The 27,060-nt window shown below is 36.6% G+C and overlaps 2 protein-coding genes across 4 annotated transcripts; one reads left to right on the top strand and one right to left on the bottom strand.

The window, feature by feature from the left end:
- Positions 1-52: 52 nt before the first annotated feature.
- On the bottom strand, positions 53-26,721 carry Ndf (Nucleosome-destabilizing factor). Of its 3 annotated transcripts, XM_090171310.1 has the most exons (14): positions 26,560-26,702; positions 26,416-26,452; positions 26,070-26,152; positions 25,846-25,978; positions 23,191-23,331; positions 22,501-22,608; positions 21,265-21,618; positions 18,834-19,007; positions 6,986-7,096; positions 6,774-6,875; positions 4,624-4,786; positions 4,364-4,543; positions 1,661-1,785; positions 53-675 (listed from the first exon to the last, which is right to left on the bottom strand). In XM_090171310.1, the coding sequence occupies exons 1-14, from the start codon at positions 26,592-26,594 to the stop codon at positions 601-603; spliced, it is 1,821 nt and encodes a 606-aa protein (XP_090027436.1). In that variant the 5' UTR covers positions 26,595-26,702; the 3' UTR covers positions 53-600. The 3 variants fall into 3 exon arrangements, with proteins under 3 accessions (XP_090027436.1, XP_090027434.1, XP_090027435.1); XM_090171308.1 differs by lacking the exons at positions 53-675; positions 1,661-1,785 and adding an exon at positions 1,972-4,104 and having other exon boundaries at positions 26,560-26,721; XM_090171309.1 differs by lacking the exons at positions 53-675; positions 1,661-1,785; positions 23,191-23,331 and adding an exon at positions 1,972-4,104 and having other exon boundaries at positions 26,560-26,719.
- LOC149947313 (uncharacterized) lies at positions 12,763-17,674 on the top strand. Its single transcript, XM_090171233.1, has 2 exons — positions 12,763-13,185; positions 13,586-17,674. Exon 2 carries the CDS (start codon positions 13,709-13,711, stop codon positions 16,595-16,597), a length of 2,889 nt encoding a protein of 962 aa, XP_090027359.1. The 5' UTR covers positions 12,763-13,185; positions 13,586-13,708; the 3' UTR covers positions 16,598-17,674.
- Positions 26,722-27,060: the final 339 nt, after the last annotated feature.

Below are 27,060 nucleotides of genomic sequence, written 5' to 3'. Positions count from 1 at the left end.
AGACAAGACTACATCTTTTGTAAGAAAAATCCAGGGAATAAATCAATCATGTACAATTGGTCTTTATTTATCAACAACAGCGCTGCGGGCACTGGTCCATTGAATGACAATTCAAATACAAATGATACTACAGCCTATAAAAGTTGTTTTTTGAAAAATAAAAAAGGTTTTCGCTCAAAAATTAATTTTATCGTGTTAAGATATAAAGGTAAATTAGCACCCGAGAGGCGCCCAATAAGCGTACAATAACAAAGTTGGAAAAACAAAACAAATCAGGTATTCCGCATTTACCGAGAGCAGAAAACAAACGGAAGATATATCGGATAAAACAATTTAATTGTTTTGGTTTTCTTAATACATCCGAAAGACGCAAGTTAATCACCCAACAATGATTTTTATTTAATTGGACTTAAGACGCGATTCCGTCAAAATTACGTAGTTTTTCTTTCTCCGAAAAATGTATATGACCAACTGGGAATTGGGAGAACGCGTGAAATTATCAGGCCGAAGATAAACAATGAAACAAAGAAGTTTTCTTCAGAAAGATGATGATGGTTTATTTAATCTATGCACATGAAGTTAATGTCTTTGTTTTTATATTTAAAATCGGGCTCTTATGTACACTGCCGATACGTCATGTTCACTGTAGCCCATTCTTTTAGCGTGTTTAAAAACCTGTAAAATTAACGGTGTACGTATGAATATTCAACTATTTCAAGTAATTAAACTGGTTCTTCAACCTCGGCGTCAACCAGCTCTTGGCTTGTGTGGCATAGCGAAAACTACTTTTATTCCTACCATAGAGAAAAGGTCGATAATTAAATAAACTACTAATAAAGTGACGTCAGAGAATAGTGGGAAACTATATAGTAGCTGACGGTAAAGGTGACTTGGCAACACGCGTAAGACTTTTTGAAATTGCCAGGAAACAATTCACGCGATCAACTCAAACCTACCTATAACCTATTTTATTTTGGGGGCTACGTTACACCAGCCAGGTAAGGTTATTCAATCTACGCACAAACCACCCTATTTCTGGTTTTTACATACAATGCGATATACCAACTTGTTAAGGCGACGATACTAATTTAAATATTAATTAAATAATAAGATGTGAAACGAAATCCGAATTTTAAATGGTCATGCGACTCAGCAGGACAGCAATGTCACACGCGAAATCACGCAAGAGCTGACTGACGCGTTCTACCCAAAACAGTCGTGTTCCGCAATAAATACTCGATTCTGGAACAATTCCATTAGCACAATCGCAATTTCCACAAGTATGAAATTTCTTATTCCTTCATTTGCTAAAGGGCGTATAAAAACTTCCATGCTTACATAGTGGATCAACGAATTAAACATTTCTGCCACCAGGTAATAATAATAATAAATTTTGGATTTAGTTTATACTCCCTTTAATTGTCGAGACTCAGAACTCAAGCTTCGTCTCCTAGTATCGCGTTGCAAAAATAATTGCCATTGCTTGGCAACTATAGATCTCAGCTAAAGATACATACTCGTGGAATATTTCTGATAGACTTGTGCCAAGAGATCGTTAAAGAACGAGATCTCTCGAATCAAAATCGAGTCGAGCGTTACGGGTAGAGAGGAGATTATCCGGGTCCAGCAATACCACCATGATTCGAAAGAGAGATCTGACCTCAGAGGCGGACGCGGCCAACGGGAGCGGCTGTTCTAACTGGTCTCCGATGCCGAGAGCTAACCTCAAATCTTTCTGCATATGCTGTAAAGGCATGCTGGTCGGAAAAGTGCCCTCAATAATTGCTGAAAAAAGGGAGAAAACATTTCAATGTCATTTTCTACATTTACCTAACAAACGTTAAAGGGACAGCTAAGAGCGTTTCGCTAGGTTACGTATAAAATGCGCGGAAAGAACGACGACTTTAGAATTTAGGAAAATGAAAATGTTTTTTTTATTTAATTCCATAATACAATTGTAAAGCTATTACAATTCGGTATAAAAAATTGTATCTCTATAATTAATTATTAAATGACTGTTTAAAAGGAAGTAACTAATATTTTTGTACTTCTTTCTTAATACCGTTCGAATTGTTTTTTTCTAAAGGTGGGAAAAATCGCGAACAGGAACGGAAAATTCTTTGAGCGTAATTCCTTTAATTTTAAGGTAATCTTTGACTGTCATTCTCAAGCGGCCCAACGCGCTGTCCATTCGATAATACACTTTGCTATAATCGACGGGGCGCGATTGGACGCCAAAACGGTTGGTGGTCGTCTCACTGGATGGGCTGTCGACTTCCTCCGCGACGTCTTCGTCCTCTATCACCAAACTATCGGACATACTTAACGTATCTCCGCCAACTGATTCGACCTCGCTTTCGTAATCGGATTCCAAATTTATCATTTCTATCGAGTTCTGGTTCCGTTTGCTCGACCATCGCGGCGGCCCTTGGCAGCGATATGTGCTCGGATACTGTCCGAGAATTTCCACGTCGCTATCTTCGTCCACTTGTCGCTTGCTGGCGGGTGTTTGAAGAGGGGTCTGGTTTTCGTACAAGCCCATCGGGATAGCTTGCACGTTGACGATCACGGGTAGATTTGGGGATCGGGGGCTAAATTTCACGAGACTCGAAATATTGGTAGATTTTCGGGCTCTAGGAAGACGTTTTAAAATTTGGTCGGTAGTTTTCGCTATTTCTTCGACGGTAGCTACTGTACGAACCAACGCTACTCCGCTCGTAGTCGCGATTTCAGTTTTATCGCTAGTTTCCGATTCTCGCGATAAGTTGGCCATTTTCTGTCTAGGATCATTGGTTTTATTAGACACCTTCGCCGGCGAAATAGTAGAGTTTGCGGTACTTTTTCTGGCAGTTTTCGTAGTTTTAGGTTCGGTTATAGAACCAAATTTTGAAACTTCAGCCGGAGATGTACCGATTTCGCGATTTTCAGTATCAGCTACAGGTTCGGTACTAGAATGACGGTCCAGGTTATAACGATAATTGTTAGGTTCATTCGCCGCTTTTTTGACGAGAGAGTTTTTACCGGGTGTTGTGATTTTCAAAGATTGAATTTGTTTAGCGCCAGAAGTCGATGGAGTGGATAAGGTAGCGAGACTTTTCAATGGCGTTTTTGACGAAGTAGTAGCAGCGTGTAGCGCCTTGTCGAACCTGGCTTTCGGTTTCGCGATTGGTTCCCTGAACGCGTTGGTGTTTTTCCCTTCTTTGACGAAACGAGTGGGTTTGGCCAGTTCTTCTTTCAGGCGCCTCCTGGTGACGTGTCCCTCCATTTGACGCATCAAAACCTCCACGGTCACGGCGTCAGTCGCTCGAGGAGCCCTTGTGACATCCGACTTTTCGAAGGTCTGTCTGACTAAAATGGTCCTCTTCTCCGGAATGTTTCCCTTCAGGTCGTTGAGATTGGGCGCTCGCCCACCATTTTCCATCGCGAAAAACATTCGTTCGTTCAGATTCGATTTAGGAAAGTTGACGCGTACGTGTTGTTGTTGATTAGGAATACTCGGTTTTGGCAAGCTCTCTCTATTGGCGATGCGGGTTTCGACGCTGTGTCGGGTCTCGTCCGTTTCGGACTCTGGGTCCGTCGTTAGAGAGTACAATTCGATGACGCTATTAATAGTCTTCTCGTAATTGGTGCCTCTCGCGCTAACTTTATCGATGCTTTTCGGTTTCTTCTCTTTTTTGGGACTTTTAGGAACCTTAACGTTAAGTTGGGGTCCGTTGCTATCTAACGATTGAACGTCATCGTCCTCGGTGACGTTTCTGGCCACCCTGTCGATGGAAGCCGATAGGTTGGCGGATAATTGGAGAAGGGTGCTCGCCGAAACGGGGGCAATCTTAGCAATCTTGAAGGCGCTCGTTTTGCGAGGTTTCTTGGCGGTGGTAACGACGACGTCGTTGATCGTGGTGGATACGCGATTGTAGCTTGGCTTAACCACGCCGTACGGTTTCTTAAAGACGCGCGATCTCTCTTCGTTTCTGGCCCTTTCTCGCACCATTATTTTCACTTCGTACTTGTCGTAAAATTGACGCACGGTTAGTCCGGACATATCGACCAAATTGCGTTCGAAAAATGTTGAATTCAACGTCTTTCTAGCCGGCTCACTTATAGCTTAACGATTGATTTTATTGTTCGAAAAGGGGCAGAACACACATACGCCGCACATGCAAGAGAAACAAAATTGAATCGTGTAAGGGACAAAACGCAACTGAGTAGCGCGCGAAGGCAAACATTGAAACCACTTGTTAAGCCTATTTTTTTTAAATTAGTTTTTTGATTTTTCGAATTGTCGCGACATTCGCTTAGGTATGCTTACTTCGGGTCAATATTCTTTCCCTAAATGAAACGGGCGTAAAAACCAGCAAATTACCTTGGCCCTTGTCCACAATCGCGGGACAGTTCATGTCTCCTAATTCCAGAATCTCCATCAGATCGCGTTGGGCCAGTCCGGCTCTGTCGGCCAGCGCCATGGCTTCCGCTAGAGATGCCAACGTGGTACCCAGTAACATGTTTAGTATTAGATTCATCTTCGATCCGTTTCCGACGTCACCTGATTAAGTCAACCCACCACAAAAACAAGGGTTAATATACGTTTTGCACACCATGTCGGGGATTCGTCGGAGTACATACCAAGGTAGAAGGCGTGTTTGCCCATAGCTTGAAAACACGTGGTACATTCGGTGAATAAGGAGCGGTCTCCAGCGGCCAAAATGATTAGCATTCCGTCTTCGGCTGGCTTTTTAGACCCCGACACGGGAGCTTCCAAGTAGCGTCCGTTCCTCGCTAGGATAGCCTTAATGAGAGACATTTTTATACAACTATTCGCAAGCCAATTAACCAATTTCCGTGATAACCACAATTAAAACTAAAAGGTACAGAGTTACTCATTTCATGATTGACATGTAAACTAAATTGGTTCCATATTGGATTGATATAAATAAATTTATTTTATTTAGGGAAAATTTTTTGAGCTCTTATATATTTCCCTGATTTTTATGAAATGGGAATTTCCCTGACTTTTCTGTGGAAAATCTAATTTCCTGATATTTTCAGGTTTTTAATTTAAATTAAATTGAATGTTAATAAATTTATGAAAGTGTACGAAATGTTAAAAAAAAACGTCATCAAGAATGTATTTATTTATACTTAGGCATAATGACTGAAGTGGGACGATTCGATTCCCCCCCCCCCCCCGTGACGAGAGGAAAAACGTCACCGGCGTGCGCTTCAATGGCTAGACCAATGAGATACCGGGATAAAATCGTATCAACATTAACAATTATCTCAAAATAGAAATAATTATAAATGGTCGTGATCAAGACGTTAAATGACGTAAATTCCGTCAAATCTTTAAGAAAAAGAAATAATCTTGGTGAAATAAATGTTTTTTCGGCTTTGGCATATTTCTGAGTTGTTTATAACAAGAACGTATTTATTAATAGAGAGAATGACCATGTTGGGACGATTTTTAGTGTATCTGGCAATCCACCCTCCCTTTAGGAGTCAATCAAATCAGCCCGAAACTTTATTGGTTCTCCAAGACTTATGACACGACTGAAATACACACAGGTGGCTTTTTTCGGAGGGGCAGATCACTCTGTTACAGGGTGTCCTAATAAATCAAGATTAATGTTTATACCGCCAAAGCTACCAATTTTATTTTAATAAGATTTAATCATACGATTGTGTCCTGGTGAACTGGCTCTCGCGTTTTTCCTCCCCCCCTCACGTGTCATGGGAACACTAGACGAGAATAGAGTAATATCGGCGTGACGTATGTCGACGTCACCCATGCTTTTTCCTATAGATAAAAAACTGCCCTCAAAATGGCGGCCATAGCCCAAAGCTACCGAGCGATACTACTCTATACCCTCGGATAGTCTCAACATAAGTTATTCTTCCTAAGTATAATCAAGAACGTATTCAGGTTAACAAAGAACATGTGGGTGGCACCCTTTTCAATTCGTGATTCCTGGAAGAAAAACCACGCCCCTCAGCCCTTCCACTTTTCCGGGGAAGGGGGAATATTACTGGTAGGATCGCGAGTAGGCGGAGAATATCGCCCGGGATTCCCGAAAAGAGACTATTGTTGCAGCCACATATTCTAATGGGTTGCCACAGTTTTTTCATATTCAAATTCCCCGACTTTTCCCTGACCATCTCCGGAGATTTTTTCTTGACTTATATTGTGTCATAATTTTGTATTTTTTAATCTTAGATTTTAGTAAAGGTTTCCTATTTGCAACCGAGCTTGAATTCCTTGACATTTCTCTGATTTATAGACTATTTTTGTAAAATTCCCTGACTTTTAGATTAATTTTTTAAAATTCCCTATCTTTTCCCTAAGTTTTAGACCCATATTCAAATTCCCTGACATTTTGAATTAGGTTTTATAATTCCCTGATTTTTAGACTAATTTTTTAAAATTCCCTGAATTTTAAACCCATTTTCCAATTTCCTGAATTTTCCAGGATTTCCAGGTACCGTGGCAACCCTGCGCCAATAATGTAACATAAGATAACAGAGGCTAAAAGTTACGTAAAAGGATCAAAATATTTCCGGGACCAAATATGAATACCCTAACTGCAGTTCGAGAATGGGGAATATCAAACGCTTATTTAGAATACGCTGTCATTACGACGTAACTATCTAGATAGCTGAGATCCTATTATACTAAACCCTAATATATGACACCGCTGGAGGTAATTTAGAAAGGCGACGGAGGAAGCCTTTGACGAGTGACAACGGAATATTGGTTTGTTTGGCAAGAGTAAACGTACTTCCGCGATGTCGGCGGATGTTTCGGGGTCAATTGATGTCATTTCAACGTATCCTTTGTTGTTCCCGATCTCTTGTAGGACGCCGCAATTTCCAAAGACCATCTATTTTCAGCGCCAGGAAAGAGAGAAGACGCGATTAGTACGGCTCCGTAAAACCGCCTCTCCTCGGAGGGGGCCATTTCAACGGTCAATATAAGTAATAACAACGTCACCTCTTTGGCCGCCAGCGGGTCGGACACGCAACAGAATGTGATGTCGGCCGCTTGGACCACGTCAGCGGGTGTTTGACCTTTTGTCGCTCCTGCCTTAACGAACTCTCGGCACTGCAATAAATTTTGGTCCCAAAAAAGGCATTAGTGTTAATTACGAATGATTTGTAACGTATACGTTTAAGTACCCTGGGCCGCGGGAATGCGAAATTGGCTTTCCTGTATTAAACAGAGCACCAACGTGATAATCGTCTACTAAGCTAGCTTCGCAATATCGCCAAAGCATTCGGAAATTACCGTTAAAACGTAAACAGTGTCATTTATTCAATAGGACTATTTTCAATATTCTTTAACTATTTATCCCGTATAAAAAAGATAATTATGTTAAGAAACTCGGAAAAACACAACTTATCAAGTGAAATCTACATATACGCATTTTTCCCGCTTATAAAACCAACACATGTCCCCCTAATGGACGCGCGTTAAATTCTACAAACTTTATAAGCAAGGCTGTAAACTTGTCCTATCTACATAAACCCCATACATTCAAGGCCTATTCGCAAGAGTCAACATTGATTACCACGACTCGTAAAACCTAGTGAACGGAGAAAATATTTCCAGAATGACTCTTGGACACACAAACTCTTTTGTTATGTAAGTTTTCATGACCGGGGCTTAGTTACAAATACTTATCAAATAATTTTCGTATAAATTTCAATTAAAAAATTAATATTGTTGACCTTTCTTCTAGAACTTGAGTATGAAACTGCGCTCAAAAACAAAGTTGGGCAAATATTTTGACTAGTTTGAACGGGTCTTAAGACGCGGATAGCGTAGAGCGGACCCAACTGATTACAATTATTTAGTTGCTTAACAATCAACATCAAACTAATTTAGGTTATTTGATTAATTTCACATTGAATGAGCCTTAAAGGGAATATAACATAAGTTACATAATCCCAACTAGTGTTGTAAGTCGGAAAATTTCCCGCTCGGAAAATTTTCCGGAAAATTACCGAGGCCTTTTTTCCGGAAAATTTTCCGTATTTTTCCGAAAAATATTAAAAACGTTTTCATTCCATGAATTGTCTAATATATTGTTTGCAAATTTAAATAAAGCGGCATTTTCACCTCATTTTTTCTAATCTAAAAGTAAAACTAAACCTATAGACTAGTTTAAACTGGTTGAAATGTAACACTATTAATGTTTTGTAGTATGTTTACTGATATTAGTCATTTTAAATCGATAAAAAGTTTAAAACATTAAAAACCCTTGAAAAGTAATTTATGTTTAAATTTTTTATTTTTCCGATTTGCGGAAAATTTTCCGCAATTCGGAAAATTTTCTGGCAATTTTTCCGCATTTTATTTTTCCGGAAAATTAACAACCCTAATTCCAACCATTTGTGGAATTACGTCCGCGACAAACACCAAAGCAGCGTCGAAAATGTCAAGAGTCATCGGAGGGAGCGGACAATATTGAAACCCTTTGGGAGGCGATTGAAATATCACAGGTTATATACGCTTTAAAGTTTGGTTTCCAAAGGCGCTTCAAAAGTGCAAAAAGCCAAGCTTAGCCGGTTCTCCGAACTTCGTCTATGGAGGTATTGTATAGCACCACCTACCAGTTCTTATACTTGGACAATCTCATTTCTCCCTCTGTCGGTTCTAATAAATCCCTTTTTCCCTTCCACAAAGAAAAATCAATTTTTTCTCCCACTTAAATATTTTTTTTGATTAAAACAATAAGATTTATAACTTTTATACAAATAAAAACTTTTTACTTAAAAATATTTTAAAATCTGAGACACACTAACACTGGCAGAATGGCGCGCTCGGAGAGCAAGTGCTAGTACGCCTCCGAAATTTCAGTTAATTTTACTCGTGGCGAAATTTTGGAAAATCCCCAAAATCCTTAATTTTCAAAAAACCCTTTATTTTCCCTCTCTTCCAAAATAAAATCCCTTTTATGTCGGAAAATCCCTCAAAGTGGAAGCATTACCACCTAGGAGCAACAAACACAGCGCCCCACACAAGGAGAACACAACCCGTAAAAAGTCGCTTATTTTCTTGTGTACATTTTTCATTGGTTAGACGCTTTAGTGCCTGCTTCCGTCGGAAGGGGAAAACTCGGAAATTGTCTTTAATCCCGTAAAACGTTCAGCGTAAAGGCTCGTCCAATGAAATTTGTACACAACACTGCGTTGCCGTGTTTAAAGGCTAGCTGCGTTATCCTTGTGTTTGTTGTTATTAGCTGCTACCCACATGCATTAGCAGAAGCTCGCTTTTTCGAATTTGAAGAATCGTTGGAGACCTATATTAAAGTATCTTCTATTAACGCAATTACTAACTTAAATAGGAGAAATTAACGGAGATTGTTAATCGTGTTGAGTTAACTCCAACTAAAGTTGCGATTTAAATTTATTTTCTTAAATTTAAAAAAATTGGCAGCGTAATGAAGTTGCAAATATCGGGGACGAATCGGGTTACGACCCTGTATGGGGAGCTTTTGACAGTGTCTAAGCCGCGGAGGGCGCAACAAGACGCTGGGTGATATCGTCTTTTAATATAAGTTTTTCATAAAAAGGTCCCTGTAGTACAGAAAAACAGACATAAAAATGGCGGCGATTGGGTCGGGCAAAAGGCGATAGATTCTAGAAAGATTTTCGTGGCCTACAAGGTCAAGACTCCTTGTTGGGCTGAACTGGAATTTTTCCTTGAGAGATTCGAACTCGGATTCGAAAGACGAGAATCTCTTACCACGCAGGAACGCGCGCTCCGTACATCAATATCTTTATCAGTCCCATTGTTTTTTTTAAAGCTGACCACAATCTACGTTTTACGTTTTGTACTGTTGCTTTTCCATAAGCCCACTCTTCGAAAGCTTTTTGAGCAGTTTATCAGTGGTAATAAAATAAATATGCCTGGATAAAATTGTACAAGCAAATAAAACATTGTAGGATAATTTATACAATACGAGGGAATAAACGATATAAACAACTCTCGATGTCAATTGAAATCAAGGCCATATTGAAAGAAAAACGCGCTAGACCCATAAATCCCGCGCAAAACGCCTCCTTATTGATCGATTTCGCGCCCATGCGCTGTACACAGTGGCCGAGAGCGAAACACCAAACAAGCTAGAAAATTCAAAACATATCTAAATTCGCTTTTTCAGCACTCGCTGCTAATCTCATCAGCTCGGAATTAAGGCTAAACAACGCTTCCCTATCCTCGAACAAAAAAAACGACAATGCGAAAGTCAGTGTATCGCGCGATAAGCGTCGAAGAATAACAATAGAGCTTCTGTTTTAAAACGAGAAAGAGTGCTAGAAAATAAACTCATCAATGGATACTGAATAAAACTAGTCTCTCGATGGTGTTTTGGCATTTGCTACAACAACCGTGCCACCAAACGCAAATTAGCGTCATTTTACTACTTGCCAAGAATGAATTTACGGGCGATTATAAAGGGATACCTCTTGCCAAATTTTATCCGCAGCTGCAGCTGCATCCGTCGCCTTGATGGCCAGAAAAACAATTGCTAAAGTGTTTTTAACGCATTAAATCGACGAAATACACGCGTTTATTATTTTAAGTGTTGGAATTCCAGTTTACCCGTATTATCACCCCAATACGTGTATCTTAGGCGACGAGGAAAAGAAGATTTGTTTGTAAAGATGGGTGCAAGTTCGCCGAGTTATTTTGGGAAAGTTGAGTTTATTTCGGGAATAAAAGAGTCTAAAAAGAGGCTTTATCCGTTACTCAATGATACACTTTAGGGAGCTTATGAACCAAGCAACATTTAGAGGAGACACATACCGAAATTTTGGTGTAGGGTGCCACCTAAAAAGAATTCACATCCGCGTTTTGACCCGGGTTGGCCAGAACAATTCAGACTACTAAGAAATATCCATTGTTAAAACCGGTTTTTTAAAACGTAAAAACTAAAGGCGTAAATAAGGCAACAGAAGACGTAACAAGAGTCATTCAATAAGTACGAAACTGAAACATTTCTGAAAAAACATTTATTTTAGGGTGCAGTGGTTCCCTCAAGTTTTAGGAAATGGGCCTACAATATTTAATTTGAGAAAGCACCCCTTGGTGGCTAAGAAGGCGCGAAAAAGACCAAGCTAATGTTTGTGTGCCCCCATCCCCCCCTAACATATCCGTTCCATCCATATGGAGAGCTCAGAGACAATAGGTTTATCTAACGATTAAGGGTGAAGGAAATAAATTGAAGAAGATTTAAACGCTTAACAGTCAATAGAGAAGCGTTTACCTGTACATTAAAAATCGCAGTCTTAAGATTCTAGAGTAGCGATATTTATTATCGTGAAACTGAAATACGCAAAACGACTGTTGATAAGGAGTGATCTGGGTGATCAAAAAGAATGGTTCAGCTTTATTCAAGGGGAATCACGATTGCAGTAGTTAATACAAATTATGGTTATTATCACGGGTAACACTGAAGGATGTCAGTTACTAAGGAAGGGGAAAAAGAAAGCTAATACCAATAATACCACAAACTTTAAAAACCGATTAAAAAAGATTCAATTCTAATTGGGATAATGATTAGATGAAATTTGTAGAAAAAGTGTTCCTTCTTCCAGTTTTTCGCGATAGAAGTGAATGACCTCTATATCTCCCCCAAATGGAGTTTTTTTTGGGGTAGAGTACGACAGTAAATCTCAGATTCTAGGTCTACACGATGCGATGTAAACTCTGAAAAAAGGAACAACACTGCGGTCGAAGGGGAAACTGGGTCTCTCAACTCAAAATCCGGGGTTTTCCACATGGAGCGTGAGGGGAAGCGCACGTGCCGAAATTCACGTTTCTTCCTCCACTAGTCTCCAGCGATAAGACAGCCAACGAATTGAACAACAAAAGAACGATGATGATGATGAAAATTACTTCGTATTTCTCATTTTTCCTCAACTCGTCGTAAAAAACAAGCAATGAAGAGAAAACGGTGAACGAAAAAAACTAAAGCTACTTGGCAGGAAAAAAAAGGTAGTTTGGCATGAAAATAGGTACAGATTGTTAAATTTTAAAAAAGCTGCTACTTCATGACTTAGAAAAAAACTAAGTCATGAAGTAGCAGCTTTTTTAAAATTTAACAATTTATAATAAACCATGGCTAAAAGTTTTAATATTTATAAAATAGGTACAGGTTTCGCCATAATTTTTTTCTTACAAATTTCAACGGACAACTGATATAACTAAATTTTCCATGATATTTAACTTTTACAGTACATTCGGAAACTTTACGGAGTTAAAGATAAGTAGAGCGACGCGACGTACAAGGTAGTTGTTACTTGTAAGATTCTTTCGGAAAAGAAAAACAATATAAGCCAGTCACGCAACTTTACAATGACCCACGGTCTTCGAAACTCCCTCCCCCCCGGGTTGTTATAGAAACCACGAACTCCATTGCACAAGTCTCCTCCTTACGAGGGTGACCTTCACCCCTTTTAACCCTAGCGTAAATAAAAGGAGAGGGGATAAAGCCAAGATATGAAATATCGATACCGAGAGTATAAGTAGCGGAGAAGACTGGGTATAAATATCAAAGCTCGCTTTATAGGCGGATTTTCCTGATAAAGAAGTACCTCGAGAGAGAGAGAGATGGCGGGCGAGGTAGCGATAGAAGGCGATTCACGTCGCACCCCCTCGAATCAAAATGGGACTGGTCGGAATAAAAGCGTCTGTAGGGAGGGTGGCGCGCGAGGCGGGAAGGGGGCGAAAACGTACAGGATTCGCTAACTTTATCGGGTCCAAAGAACTGCGAAGCGATTTTCGGCGGATTCACTACCGAGAGTTCGCGTCCACGATTATTCCCTTCATTTTTATTAAAATTAGGCCCCCGACGAAAAACCTCTTATGCTTTCTAAACAAGCTTTCGGGTCTCTCGAGCGGAGTCTCAGTGAAAGCGGGCTTCAAACGTTTAAATAAATTAGGTCTCACCGGATACCCTAAATCCCAAAATAATATTTTTTATTTTAACGAATATAAATCGACATAGTCGCGAGGTTAGCGCGTACCGAATTTTACTATGAATAATATAAGAGAGAGCGATTTTTAACCTTGTTTCGCTTGGTGGAAATGTTGACAAATTCGAATACAAGACACGATGCTCATCATAGCATTTCTATAAATTATCCTACCCCGGGATCGTTGAAGTTGGGAAATTCTTCCATTGGGTAAGTAAAGGCATACCTTTTATTAAAAATAAAAAAGACACCGGCGCTCTCTTTGAACCAATTACGTAATAACCTAAGCCTAACCGCGATGGTATTTGTACTCGAACCTCCGAGACTTTTTACTCTGGTAGGCCCAATCAATATTCTATTTTTGGCACTAGACCAAAATCTCACGTTTATTTCGCTCTACGGTTAATAATGAAAATATATCGCCAATTATGAAAACATTTGCATAAATTATTTATTGAAAAATGTATTTAAAAATATTTAAATGGATTTTTAGGAATTATTAGAATTTATCTACGATTAATATAATAATTGAGAGAGAGCGTATCACAGAGGCCTATAATATATACTATACTTTAACATAAGTTTTATTTGTTCTTTTGTTAATTTTCAGTCGCAAAAGGGGAAAGAAGAAGGGGTCATTCAAGAGCTGAGAGTTAAGGAACTTCGTCCAAACCATTCCTAATTGAACTATCTATTTATACAACAAAATATCCTTTCACGATAAATTAGAACCATGTCACAATTCAGCCTAATCCGTCAGTGCCTGATTATCATAACGCTACAACTATTGGTCAGTCAATCAACAGCGGTTGTTAGTGGCCGTGCTGAGCCCTCTCGCCAGAAAAGTCTTCCCAAGGTAGTCGATTTATGTCCTCAGAAATGCGACTGCTCGTTAACATTAACAAGAGGTCAAACATTTACTGTGGACTGCGGGAACCGAGATCTAAATATTGTGCCTGGCAACATTCCAAAAACCACATTGAATTTAATTTTAAACACTAACAGTTTGATCAGTCTGAGTTATTCAGACTTGGAGGGCTTAGAAACGTTGGAAAGTCTAAATGTGGCCAATAACAACTTGTACAAATTGAATGCAAATACCTTTCAGGACCTTTCAACCCTTAAGGATTTGGATCTTAGTGGGAATAAACTAAACTCCAACACCCCTGTTGAAGTTTTTAAAACGTTGGTTTTCTTAGAAAGTTTAAATCTGACTAGAAATGACTTTACGCATATCTCAGTTAACCAATTTTCTGGCCTCAAGGACCTTCGAAAATTGGATCTGTCAGCCAATAATATTGCTGGCATTGACCGAGAAGCTTTCCTTGACCTGTGGTCTCTGGAAGTTCTGGATGTGTCTAGCAACCGGCTGAATACCATCGAACATGAATGGTTTCAGAACCTACAAAATTTGAAGGTCCTTCGTATAACCAATAATAGAATCAAGAGAATCAGCAACACTGTCTTCTTCTCCTTGAGTGGTTTAGTCCTCTTAGACATCAGTGCCAACAATATAACTACCATCGGATACCTCAGCTTCAAAGGTTTGAGCCAAGTCACCACGCTGGATTTGAGCAGCAACAATTTCACCTTACTACAAGAGGGGACCTTCAAACCAATGGATAAGTTAAGGAACGTGGATCTTAGCAACAACCCCTTGATGGTTTTCGATGGGCTGTTCTCGTCTTCCAGCCAACTCCAGGAACTTTACATGTACAATATGTATCAACTGACATGGCTAAGCAGCGATAGTCTCAGAGGCCTAACTGGTTTGAAACATTTGAATCTGGTAGATTCTAACTTGAGTAGTATCGACGCCACCGCTTTTAAAGACCTACACAACATCAGAGTTCTCAACTTACAAAATAACAAACTGAAGGGTTTATTTAGAGGGACTTTTGATCCTCTTGGTCATGGAGAGTGGATCATTCTTAAAGGAAATCCCTGGGAATGCAACTGCCACTTATATTGGCTACTTATCTGGTTAGGGGATCACCAGAGTCACATGTCCTCGCCAATTGATACTACTTGCCAAAGTCCCTCAAACATTATGGGAACACCAATCTTGGATGCTTTAGACCATCATATGGTGTGCCTTAATGCAAACGTCACCACGAAACATAATCCAGAGAGCACTTACAAACTTGGTTCCTCTGCCACTTTGACTTGCAATATTCGAGGGTTTCCAGAACCAACTCTAACGTGGATTACACCAGGGGATCTACTCTTTCATTGGAATAAATCGCTTTTGAATCAAACTGAGCCTCCTGATCTTGAATCCTTCATTAATGGTACAGATAACCATCCTTTAGCCCACCAATATGATCATCAGCCTTTAGACTCCTCTCAGCTGAAGCGATTTTCTTTACTGAAAAATGGAAGCCTTCAAGTCCATAATATCAAGAGATCAGATGCTGGCTTATATTACTGCACAGTTTCCAACGCACTGAGCAATGCCACTGCCATTATTCAATTACAAATAGATGCAAACTATAGGTTCCACATCCAAATCATGAGCATTCTAGTAGGATTAGCTACAAGTTTTGCTTTCTTGCTTTTTACTCTCATTGGCATCATGATTGACATGATTATGGACTACTGCGGTTGGTCCTGTCCATGTTGCTCAATGTCTCCAAGAGCTAAACAAATTAAGAATCTTATGGATTCAATGGAAAGCTATAAAAGCCAGCAATTACTTTGGTTGAGAGACAATTACACATCTCAAGTTCAAAGGATTAAAGATAACTGCATGCAACAAATGGAAAAGCTCAGAGAGAGTTACTCTTCTCAAGTAGAAAAACTCAGAGATATCAGAGATTACGGAACCTTGCAAATAGATCGGATTCGAGATAACTACTACATGAAAGTACAAATTGTCAGAGATTACAGCACTTCTCAAATTGACCGTTTGAGGGAAAATTACGTATTTCAAAGAAACAGAGTTCGTAAATACAGTGCCCATCAGTTCATCAAACTCAGAGAGAATTACAAACTCCAACAACAACATCTAAATAAAATCCTGGAAACCTTGAACCTTGAAAGCTGCAAAACAACTTGCGCCAGAACAGATTCAATAGTATTTGAACCTGAAATGTTGGGAGTTGACTCAGTTTTCAACTTGCCCCCGTTGGATATACTATCGGGGGTGGATCTTGGTAGTAAACCTTGCTCTATACCAACTAAATCAAATGGAGAAATACAATCTTTGCCTTGTTCGTCTTCTTCAGCCGTCCCTTTGCTGAGGGACCGTTTAGATACAGAGAGTCAGATATCAGCTTATTACACACCAGAAGACAGCTCTTCCGAAATATCTGCCATTAACTTCGATAAACCTGACCAGTATGGAGTGGTATGGGATGACTTGGAAGAGAAAAATCTAATAATGCAACCATTGACGGCCTTACACCAGAAACCAGCCAAGAGGGATATTGGAGTTTCAACCTCTGATCTTTACCTCACCCCGGTTATTATCGTCCACAAATTAAGTATTGACCAAAGTAGCAGTGATGATAGCAGTTTGTGCACTGACCATCAAGAACCAACGGATATTCAATGTGTCACATTGACTGATTCTACCTTTAAATTGGATGTGGGGGATGAGGCGAGTGAAACCATTGTTTAGATTTTCAATTGTTGGGAGAAAACATAGCCATTAACTAGGAAAAATAATTTTTTCCTTCAAAAACCAGCACGATTTTTTCCTAGCGTTAGAAGACTTTAAACTCACTAAAGTTTCATTGTCTCTAAATGTGATAAACTGGTAGTTACAAACTCAATTACATTTCTGTATTAAACGGTCCCTTACTAATAACACTCTTAAGAAGTCTACTTTTTCATAACAATGAGTGTTTTATGTTTATTTTCCATTTAACTTTACTTTTACTTTTAAAAGGATTGTGTAAAAAATAATAAAAATAAGGTCTTTCAAGTTTTGAGACAATTAATGATTATCTTTACTAATTAAGCAAATAAAATTAATTTTTGCTTGAAATGATTAACTTAAAATTTACTAGAATACCACAATCCTTCCTACCCTGAGTATTTTTGTAAGAAAATCTAAATTTTCAAAAAAAAAAACTAAACCTTATTGGGTTAATAATGATAAGAATGTGATAAAGTAAATCTGGAACTGCAGGCAGAATCAGATATCAATCTTAGCCCTTTCGATTTTACGCAAATTTTGCAATTAAATGGTTTTTGAAGGCAATATAGAGAAACTTTGTAATTTGCAAATACCCTGCAAATTTCAAATGGATTACAGTAAAAAGCCGCTTTTTTATTGTAATAAGATGGCTTTGTACGGCATGGTTAGACCCAACTATAATCCATCTTATAAAATATTTGCTGCACCATTTCCTTTCAATGTTAATTGAAAATCTTATAAAAAAGGGGGGAAGAAGTGCTCTCGACTTTATCAGTTAAAGCGTATCGTATCTCTATGATTGCCTGTAAATTAGATCTAGGGTAAAATTTTCGGAAAAAAAAAACTACTTAAATAACGAGTCCATAAGGCTAGTCTCAATAATGGTACATTTTTTCCTTTTTAGTATGTGTAATTTTGTCACATTATTTTGGCTGAGAATTTATCCCGTAATTTAAATAGACTGAATGAGGAATAAAATGAAAGCTTGTTGGAATTTTCATTGTTTTGAGTGTTTCAATTGTGTATATAATTAACTTGCGTTTTAGGTAAATAAAGGAATTCAAATCATTTGTTTTTATGTATCTTTGACACCAATATGTCATTAGTCATTTAATGGAAATTTATGTTGGTGCTCCCAAAATGGCAAAAACGCAGTAGATGTACCCTCAGACACCAATTATGTAAATAGTATATCTTCTGGCCAAAAATTCGTTACAAATTTGATGGCTAGTTTTAAATTTTCTATCTAACATGAAAACAATTCTTAGCACCACTATTTAGTTTTGGCAAGTTATTTTACTAGACTATTCAGAGACATTTTTCAAGCACCCTTGCCATCTGCAGCAGCCATCAGTAGTGGAACGCTGTGCCCTCCTCCCCATCGTAAAATCACTTTAAGCAGTGGCCAATGTCTTCAGAAAGTGCTAAAAAGTCTAACTCAACTCTGCTTATGTGGGGTGAGAAAAAATTTTCCCTCAAAATGATGGCCATGGTTAAAGCTTCGGAGTGGTATTACTGATAGCATACTTTTTACATATGTTTAGCTTTTCACAATGTTTTTGTGCACCTATGGTAAACCAAGACTGAAAGGATCTTTGGTAGAAGTAGCATCTGGCAGTGCAAAAGAAACAATGTTCTTCGATTTGATGGTACTGAACTACTATAGCCATTAGCTCAATTATCCCTCTACTGTTGAAATTCATGGATGTATTCCCATTGTTGGCCTGTTTCTCAATTGGGAAATTGACTCCAAATCTACTTTAATAGGGTTCTTTTTCACCATTGACATTGCAGACCAAAATTGCAATTCAATTACTTGCGGTATATTGAAATCGAAATTACAATACTTCAGTAAAAGATCTCTTAACCATGAAGGCATATTTTGCCTAAGTACAGTCTTTAAAATACAGCCTTTTTTACCATTTTATCCTTTAATTATAATATTTATAGTACACGGGATTGTATCTACTAAAAGGGGGCTGTTCCAATAATATCTGTAAGCAGTTTTCTTTAAGCATTATGTCCAAAAGAAAATAGCTTGGTTTAAATTTTTTTTTATTTTTTAATGGTTAACCTTTTGTGTGAAGCTACTTGATAAAAAATACCAATTCTTTGTTTGTAAAACTTGCACACATTGGATATTCCACTAGGACGCGGTATATGCTTATGTAAATAATATGGGCCTAGAAAACTAGTTAAGTTAAAAAAAGCTGACCTTAGATGGTGTCCTATTCCAAACTATGACCTGGTGTCCAGAATTGAGCAAGTTCTTGACAATTCCTTGACCCATGATTCCGAGACCCAAGAAACCAAATTTCAAATCAGAGGCCACCACTTTCTTCTGCTTTAATACCTCAGATACCCTCTCAACATCTAACGGAGGCGTTACCTAATTGATGAACAGAGAAAAATTTTGTATCAAAGTAATATTTAGAATAATATTTATTTAATAACAGGGTATTGGCAAAATACTTTCAAGAAAAAATATTAACTAATAATGTAATGGATTTGAAACTTTTACAAGGGAATTTTTTTCACTACTAATGCTAAAATATATCCTTATAAAGAAATCAATGTTTTTTTTGGGTAGCAAAATATATATTTTTTCTCTGAAATTTTTATTTATTTTTTAATAGCTATGCTTAGTAAAGTAGAGATTGCTAACACAGAAGCACTATTTTATAGAAAGATCTATTAGAAAACTGCAGTAAACAAACTTAATTTTAAAAGATTCCTTTTTATCATTTTTCACTATCAGTTTCAGTTGGGAAGTCAAGCTTTCTAAACTAAAATTGACTAATATAAAAACTATTTACGCTTTTTTTTCTAAGACAATTGTGGATTGGTGTCAAGGAAAATGCAAAGAAATATAGCTAAGTTAACATCTGAAAAACTTCTAATGTGCTATAGAAAAAAGCCAGATATTGTATTTTCAATTTAAAAAGCTCATTTTTTTGGCAATTACCGAGCTTGCATTTTTACTATCTATTAAATTTTCACTATTAAGTTCGCAGAAAACACTTGCGTAAATTAAGTGACCAAAACTAAATTTTCAACGTGAAAAACGTTCTATTTCAATCTGACCTAAAACCTGTTTAATTTTTTTGCCTCAAATTGTGTTTTACTTTTAGTTCCATCCAAATTGTTTTTTTTTATAAAAAATTTATTGCCTTGATCATTAATAGAAACTTTCTTCAACCTCTTAAATTTTTTTATCAAGGGTGCTCAAATTGTTAAATTTTAAAATAAATTTAGAATGTTAAAAAACAATTACAAGATTTACAATGGTCTTCATAACCACTAATCTCCTGAGTTTAAATATTTTCACGAATTATAGGATATTTACACAGACTTGAAATAATGGTTAATTAGCGCAAAATATCCGTTATTTACGATTATATACAATTTTTTTTAGAAGTGATTATTGATTAGATCATTCTGAACCTTTTAATAATACTAATTTTTATGGCTCTTTTGGTACAATTAGATTTAATCATAACTGGGCACAAAGCCAGGTTATGATGTTTCAGATAATGGATTTCTTTCTAGTAGTGATACTGTTATTTGTTGAAGAGAAAACTAACCATTTTAATTTTTTTTAATGATAACAGAACTATATAACTTACGAGAGAAGTATTCATCTAAGCCCAATAAATTAAACATGTACCTTAACAGGAGTGAGAATTTCTCGCAAAACTGCAAACCATATCTCGATATTTATGGTGAATATTATTTAATTTGCCAGAGGTTAACATTAACAAAGATAGAGGAGTTTTAAACTGTGTGGCTAGCCCAGCCACAGCTAACATTGACTCTTGCTTTAAAATGCCACAGAATCATTTGAATTTCAGAAATAGGGCAAGGTACAGAAGGGGACTAGCTAACCCTATTTGTCAAATGATATAATCTCCCTTTAAGACTTCTGCGAAGTTTCTAAAACGGAAGTACTCAGTAAGGTTACATACAAAAAATGGCACCTAATGTTTAAGTGCTTCTGCAGTAAAAATTTTTAACCAGGAATTTATTTATTTAATGTTCTTAAGTCAATTAGATGAGTGGCCCTGGTAGGATTTCTACTATACTCATTCATTAGCAATATGTTCTAATTTCAAGTTCCCCCGAAAATTCCCTGGGATTTTTCAGTCAAAAAAATAATTTCCTGATTTTTCAGGTGTGTATGAAACCAAAAGTAAACCCAGAAGTGGTTTTAAGGTTTTGACCCAGTGCCAACAACTTTGCCACACTACCTTAAATGTAAAAAGCGTTTAATGTATCCCCCCTCCACCACACTATTTCTCTTTACGGAATGTATTTCGAAAAACAGCTTGAGCCATTGAAGGTACATGAAATAACATTAGACTTATATTATATACGTTTGTTCTGAAAGTCAGATAGTTCTTTTTACTAAGTTGTGCTAAATGATTTGTGTAAAATTTAGTCTCAGTTGTGTTAGCTGATGCGCACAGAAGGTTTTACTCAGTTGTGTTAGCTGATTTGAGAAACCAAAATTAGGGAATTACCCTGGGCAAAGGTTTTGCTTTTCCAATAAGTTTTAACTTTTTATATGATCCACTCGGGCATAAAAGTATGTGTAGGCTTAAAAATGAAAATAATGATAATAAGATAAAAAACCAAGATGAATTTACAGGTCTAGTCACATATGTGGGTCTGGAAAGTAGTCCACTGGTCGATTTGTTAGGTGTGGACAATGAAGAATTAAAGTGACTTCCTAAAACACCTGGAGAAGCTGAACGGCGAGTGACAGAGACAGAATTGTGAGAAGAGGAAGGAGAAGCAGCTACAGCATCATTTGGAGGACCATCTCCAGTGCCTCCGTGATCAGGAGATTGTGATGCTGCGGCTCCGTCAGTTCCTTCATCGGGTGAACCAACAGAATTGAAAGTTGAATTCTTTTCATTGTGTTTGTCCATCCGTTGCTTTTTTGTCCCAGGCATCGAACTTGTGCTACTGCTATCAGACAACGTTCTTTTGTTGGCAGTCTATGACGATTATAAAATGATTTAAAATTTTATCAGAACAGTTCGTGGGAAGACTTAGGGGATGTATAAAAAGGGTGATCAGTTATTTGCTAGGCTCCTTTAAATAAAAGCGTATATATATTCATTTAACAACAATCATTGGGAACTTCGGAATCCCAGACTCTGAATGCAAAGCTTTTTATTCCACCATTTGACCATGGTGAGAATTATGCAATTATATATTTCAGAGATCTTTGTGAAATGTTGTCAGCCTAGTTTCTTACTTGGTCTATTAGATGAGGTGAGGGGGTTCTACTATTCTTTGCAGTAATTCTTAGCTGGGAACTGTAACTTTGTTAAAATTTTTACTTACCAGTAGGAAGTTTTACAAAAATAATACATACTACCAGGAAATCATATCTATACACTTGGAATGACTAATAGAGACTGGTGTCACAGAGTGACTGACCATGATGACGAATGGATCTTATAAATTAGACAATAAGTTTATTGTAAGTTCAGCAGCTGATTCAAGATTAAGCCTTGGTGTGAATAAGAATTCACCATACCTCATTTGTTTAATTTCAAGATCTAGATACTAAATTTATGCGTAACTAAACCAATTTTGCAAAGAAAATAATAAATTATCCTAGAAGTTTATCTAAATTCCTTTTCCGGTATGTTTTCCAACTGAATAGCATCTATAGTTTTTTAAATGTTCAGACAATAAATTTGAAAATAAGTATTAACTCTCACATTCAACGTAGCTCCACCAATTCTCCAGGTCATATTATGGCCTTAGAGATTTCAAGTGTAATACATAAAAATTTCCTACTAAGGAGGCTTTAGAATATAGGGAGTATTAAATGAATAAAAAAGCTTATAGTTACTGCGTTTACTTACTTTTTTGGGTTTTGGAATTCGTTTGCGTTCAGGTTTCACTGCTTCTGTGTTTATTGAACCTTCATCACTCTGGGGAGGTTCAGGTGAATTTGGCAAAGGAGAATCCACCTATTTATAATGAAACAAAATGTAAGAAATTGAATAAGAATGTAATTAATAAGCAATACAGTGAAATACCAAAATGAACGAAATATTATATATTCTAATGAGGTTTTTTGTATATGATTAATTAATAATTTTTATTATTATTAGTAATAATTAAAAATGATTAATTTTGGCATTTGAAAGTTAAAGAAAGCCAAAAAATAGTAAACTGAGGATTTCTTTGTAACTATTTAACAGTGGAGTACGTTTTTAAGGAGAGGGGTTCTTCAAGAAGAGTGAGCCAGGGAGTATGCCTAACCAACCTTATATAACATACGTTAATGATTAGGTTAAATAAAGCACTACAGTAGCAAACAAAACGTCTTGGTTGTGCTTGATACTGTAAGCCCAGTAGAGCCAACATGTGTTTTATAATCATGATAGCTGATATGGTTGATTGTGAGTCTTTTCAAAGCAGAATGTTTATAAGCTACACTACAGATTTGAATCAACCATGACACTATTTTGCAGCACTACTGGGGTAGGGTTAATGTAATTAGGCGCTCAAACAGCTTAATTTATGGACCATAAATAGGTAAAGCTTACCTTCCGAGATGAAAGGGAGGTATTTGGTAAACGAGAATTTTCTTTTTGGGTAGTTATTTTTTTACTGCGTCGCTTCTCTGAGCCGATGGGAAACATGCTGGCCAGTTCTTCTTCTATTGAAGGTAAATCACCGCTTTTGGCCTGCCGAACATAGACAAGGCGTTAAAGGATTGACGACTGACCACTAGACCCAACCCAACTAAATTAGACTAAAAACTCAAAAAAAAAATCAGATAGCGCCAAACGAAATGGCCTAATTTTATATAATTACAAAATTTAGTTCTAATTTACGCAAAATAAACCATGATCTTTCAAACATATTACGATTCTGCATGTATTCATATAAAACAAAAAAAGTTAGTAGTCAAATATTTTTTAATATGCTAACTACAGGCCTTTTTATTCTACATTTGACAACATAAAATCCTTTAAAACCTTGTTCTGGGCTGCTCATTTTATATAATAGTTTTGTGGGAAGTGGAAATTTTCCCAATGGCTCAGAGAAGTGGTTTTAGGGAAAGTGATATTGGGTTTAAAGCTTGTAGGGCATAGTAAAAAATATCACATGTACCAAATATTACGTAAGATAAAAAAAAAGTTATTAATAAACAACACGAATCATGAACATTAATTATGTGCAAACAGAAAACTATTTAATGCAGTGATGAAAATACAATTTAAAGCAAAAGGTCACACTTCTGACTCTGAATATATGGGCAACTAATTTTATACATAGTTTCAAATAATAGGCTAAATCCATTTCACTGTGAACCCAACTTGTCTGTGCCAAATCTTATAACAGACAAATGAAATCTGGCATAAATGTTCATGTGAAACTAATTAGCTACGTGAAAACTATGTATTTTTAAATATTCAGGGACTAAATAAACTACTTTACACTGGCCCTCAAAATCATTCTATTTTAGTTAATGACATAATTGAATTTAAATTTAACAGTAACAAAATTTTTAGTAGAATAACCCATTATTTAATACTAATATTAGCTAAGCTCAAGGTTAATGTGTTGGTTGCCAAGTCTTGATACACAGTGTTCCAGGTGCTAAATACCACCTGATATTTATTGTGGTAAAAAGTGTCATGGAAAATAATGATTTTTAGTGGCAAATTGACAAATAGTGTCAAATATAAGAAAATGTAATAAATATAATACATTTTTCAAAAGAAATACTGTAAAAACAATTTTTGGCTATTTCTGTAATTATCCAAAGCAGGGTTGCCAAGAATTGGGCTATTTTATTATTTTTTTTTCCTGCAAATATATGAAATATTTGGCTATTTTATTTTTTTTGCACTTCGGTCAGATGATTGAAAGTTTGAAACAATTTGTAAAACAATAAAATATTTTTGTGCTATATTCCTCGCTAAAAGTTATAGCAATTACCATGTAATACTACCAAAATAAAATATTTTTCCTATTTGCCACTATATGTCAAATTTGCCATTGTCATTATTTACAGCTGACACAACATTTATTCTAAAAAAGTGACATTTTAGGAACACTGTTGATATGAGACAAGTCAATTTAGTATTGGTAGTGTTTGTAAGGGGGACCCCCAAACATAGTATGGAAGAAGAAAAAAATCAGTGAGTTTCATTAGTGAGTTAATCAGAGGAGGAGCTTGATTTTTCTTTTAAACAATTTACGCTTAAACTAGCTATGAAGTATAACATCCTTGCTATTTGGAAGTAAACTAACTGAAGTCACATTTCATGTTGAACACATGAACTAAATGGATTATGTTCAATAAGCTGAATTTTGATATAATGTTAACTAGTATTTGTTAAAATAAGGCTGTTTTGAAATCAACCTTGATATTTTTTGCGGATTAAACAAGTTTCCCAAGAAATTTATTATCAAATACCAAGAAGCTACTCATAAAAGTATAAAATGTTCGCGAGATCGCATTAAATTAGGGCTTGGAGAATGACAACCACTTAATAAGAAGTTATTCATAATTATTTCTCTATTTGTCAACAGGTTTGCTTCAAATTTAAATTTCCAATAAATAAGAGGGCCAGTGTAGTCAGGGGGGGGGGGGGGGACAAGAGATTAATGTTTAAAAAGTAGTCAAATATAAAAGGGCATTAAAATTCTGTTTTCAGAGGATTTGAATGTATTAGTTACAGCACTGAGAGGAAAATACAACTACCATATCAAGGATTAAAATGCACGTAAATGAGCCTATGCTAGTGCAAATGCTAGCAAACAGTGCATTTTAACATATTGGAAAAGTTGGTAATTGGTATTATACACATTCATAATTGTATGTGCATAAGCTGCATATTAGAGTCATTTGTAGTATTTTGTGATAATTAGGCGTTGCGTCTCCCACAAAAAGGGGTTAGTTTGCCACAGTTCTATTTCCATTCAATTCTAATACCATCCTCATTAAAAAAAACTCCCAAGTTTCTTTGCTTTTAAGGGTTATGTCTAAACACCTAGGCTAATCTACAAGTTTCACTGGTTCACCACTACCTACAGGGTTTCAATTACTTTTCAAATGTTTTCCAATTATAACACCATTTTAAGACTAGAATGCAAGCCAATAAGCGGTGCACATAAGAGGCAGTTGCAAAACAAAAAACCAAAGAACCAACATAATGGAAACCAATATGTGAAAAAGTCATACTAACCTTTGGTCCTCCTTCAAGGTAGTCAATAATAGCCTCCACTGCTTCCTTAAAAGATCCAGATTTCTTGCTTGATTTCATGTACTGGTCTTTGTATTCTTCATAAGGGAATATTAGATCTTCCTGAACCCATGCGCTGAGAAGAGATAGGGAAAAAAAAAGAAGATAAATCTCACCCTAATAATATTCACATATATGTACAACGAAATTTAAGGACTAATACTTACTAGTTGTCTGTACCGAAAAAGAAAACACAATACATGTTCTTCTTCATTGATGGCCTTTTCACTTCTTTCGTTGGCTCCACAATCTGAAATTTTAATGTTCAGTATTACTCTTCATTTAATGTTAACTAACTTCAGATTTGTTAGACAAAATAGGACAATTGTAGCCAAATTAACCCCAAAATGTAAAACAAATTTGAAATATACGCTTTATGGCCGCCCCCTTCATATCTCGATTCAAAACAGTGCATTTTTTGAAAAGATCGAGGGACGGCATCCCGCCTTTTCAACGTTTACGTTAGGCTTAGCGTCAAGAGACATAGAAGTGCAGAAGAGTCAGTTTACTTACTTTTGCGGGCCATGGGGAAAAACCCTTCATCTTTGCCCTGAAAAACATTATTGTTAACACATAGATTAGAAACCCATCTTTAAGTTGATATATAATTTAATAATTAACTCTCTTTTTTAAAAGCTTTTATAAGTAATTTCTTACCAAACGGGATCGCCTAGCTGAAACTTAGCCGCCATTAAGCTTGCTAATGCAAGTCTTTTCAAAATTTCCAGTTGTCTTTCCCGCTCATAGGTGACGCCAGATTGCAGGGGTGTTACTTCGAGGCACAGGGGGCAGCACTTTACGGGGCAGTTTGCCAGAAAAGTATGACGTCATAATTAATATTTTGAAAATATTTCGAAGTGTTCGTTATCTAGAAATCCTAAAAAAGTAGTTTTATTTTCAAGAAAGTTAACCACACTTCAAAATTTTATTATAAATTAGATATTTCCTCTTATGAAAGTTATTAAATGACTATTTTGAATATTAAAAGCTATTCAGAATAAATAATTAACATAACTCACAATAGCTTATAATTTTGAAATAAATATATTATAAACGAATTAATTTTATCGTTATTTCTTATTTATAGAATTTAATAACATACAAATGACAATTATTATTCTCACAGATGGAAGTAATGACAAACTTGTTAAAATATAT

Source organism: Leiobunum rupestre, chromosome 4 (genome assembly GCF_980474605.1).
Source record: "Leiobunum rupestre chromosome 4, qqLeiRupe1.1.hap1, whole genome shotgun sequence".
Classification (NCBI taxonomy): Eukaryota; Metazoa; Arthropoda; class Arachnida; order Opiliones; family Sclerosomatidae; genus Leiobunum; species Leiobunum rupestre.
Note: the sequence above shows the minus strand (reverse complement) of the source record. Positions and strands in the feature narration are given on the sequence as shown.

What these genes read in the sequence shown, in the direction of transcription:
- LOC149947313 (XM_090171233.1), top strand. Translation starts at nt 13,709, where the DNA reads ATGTCACAATTCAGCCTAATCCGTCAGTGCCTGATTATCATAACGCTA.
- Ndf (XM_090171308.1), bottom strand. Translation starts at nt 26,594, where the DNA reads ATGGCGGCTAAGTTTCAGCTAGGCGATCCCGTTTG. An exon ending in CAGCTAGGCGATCCCGTTTG is followed by an intron (nt 26,453 to 26,559) that starts GTAAGAAATTAC and finishes AATGTTTTTCAG; the next exon opens with GGCAAAGATGAAGGGTTTTT. An exon ending in GAATTCCAAAACCCAAAAAA is followed by an intron (nt 21,619 to 22,500) that starts GTAAGTAAACGC and finishes TAATCGTCATAG; the next exon opens with ACTGCCAACAAAAGAACGTT.